Source organism: Phalaenopsis equestris, unplaced genomic scaffold (genome assembly GCF_001263595.1).
Source record: "Phalaenopsis equestris unplaced genomic scaffold, ASM126359v1 Scaffold228880, whole genome shotgun sequence".
NCBI classification, from domain to species: Eukaryota; Viridiplantae; Streptophyta; class Magnoliopsida; order Asparagales; family Orchidaceae; genus Phalaenopsis; species Phalaenopsis equestris.
This window is the reverse complement of record NW_018246854.1, coordinates 12633-14209: the sequence shown is the minus strand read 5'-3', so window position 1 is coordinate 14209 and position 1577 is coordinate 12633. Positions and strand designations below refer to the sequence as shown.

Genomic DNA, 1577 nt, shown 5'->3' with positions numbered 1-1577 from the left:
AAAGAGTGTCATTTGGCATGAACTCGGCGATAAGTAGCCTCTCATCCCCTTCTGCGCAGCAACCGATCAGGTTAACCAGCCTCTTGTGCCTCAACTTACCCACCCCAGCAGCCTCCACCTAAGCCAAAAAATACAAACAAAACATGAATCCATTCTTTAGCATAACAGAGCGAATCCTCATCTCAAAATCAAAGCAATGAGTAGGAACACAGTAAAATGTAAAAACAAACCACAAACTGTTGAGCATCTGGCCACGATTGGCGTGAGAACCGTTTGACAGCGACCAGCCTCCCGCCTTCAAGTTTCCCCCGGTATACAACGTTCGGCGCTTTCTCGCCACTCTCCGACACGATGAGCTCAGAGCTAAACCCCTTCGTCGCTGCCCGCAGCTCCGCTAAGTTAAACTCCCGGAACACCGGAACCCGATCCTGCTCTCCCTTCTCACCTTCAAAAAAAACAAAAGAAAAAAAAAACAACATAAAATCCAAAAAATAATAAAGGAAAAACAAAAATGTAATAAAAATGTGGAGAGAAGGGAGCCGCGAGAGACGAAGAAAGTACGTGAATCTTCCTTCTCCGCCGGAGGAGACTCTTCTTCCGGCGACTGTACGTTGCTAGTCTTTGACTGCAGGCAGCCCATTCCCCCCTAACTCAAGATTTCCATCCAATTCCTTCTTCGTCGGCGACGGCGAAGTCGGCTATGACGGCGGAAGACAGAGCACAAAGTGAACCCAGTGGGCAACTGGAAAGCAGCTTGGTGTGTGGGGGAGGAACTGACAGGATGACGTGGCTCATTATTTACTGTGTTACCAAACCTACATAGTAATTTATTAGCCGTTGGATTTTGAGTGATTGGAGATAACGAAAAATAATCCAGTTCAGTATGCGGGAGGAAGGGGTTCAGAGTGGGCCTAGTGGTCACATGATAAGTCGACGACGGAGCACGTGAACGGGACAAGTGAAACGGGGAGCGGCTTCCGCTGCAGAACTGATCCCCCGCACCCAATCACAACCCACAGCACCTTGCGGTCTGGCACCACAAATCTTCGTGTGGGTGGATTGCTGGTGATAGCTGCGGGTTTCTATCAATCAAGCGCTGACATTGCCACTTCGTCTAAAGTGAAATGTATTGATCTCGGCATCAGCTGAGTACCAGCCAAATTCGTGCAAGACAGGTAATTTTTATGAAAGCCCCTTTGTAGAGATAGATTTTGTGAATCGGAATCTCTAAGTTTTGGATACTCACTCAGAGTCTGTTTGGGGCAGCTGCAGCTTATCGAAATTATCCATATAAACAGTTTATCATAATAATTTGCTGATCGGCAACTTATCCGGATAAACTGGTTGGTTGTTTGGTTTGTGTGTTTCGAAAACAGATGATTCTGGATAAATGACAATTCTTCCTCTGTTCTAGATAAAATGTTTAGCTGTTTGGTTTTTGCGTTTGCAAAACAGCTTATTTGTAATTTTTTATAAATAAATGAATAATCTGGTACGAAGCAGTTGTACTATTCACAACAAAAATGTATTGTCCACATATTAAATATTTTAGAAGCAATAAAACCCTTTCATAACGT

At 44.6% G+C, this 1577-nt stretch overlaps 1 protein-coding gene across 1 annotated transcript in view; it reads right to left on the bottom strand.

Moving 5' to 3' along the window:
- LOC110038002 (probable serine/threonine-protein kinase At4g35230) overlaps positions 1–787 on the bottom strand; it is a 63012-nt gene extending 62225 nt beyond the window's left edge. The window contains exons 1-3 of the mRNA XM_020742756.1: positions 562–787; positions 231–445; positions 8–118 (exon numbers count right to left, since the gene is read on the bottom strand). Coding sequence (XP_020598415.1) covers positions 8–118; positions 231–445; positions 562–640 — 405 coding nt within the window. The 5' untranslated portion in view covers positions 641–787. The remainder of the gene's footprint in view (positions 1–7; positions 119–230; positions 446–561) is intronic.
- Positions 788–1577: the final 790 nt, after the last annotated feature.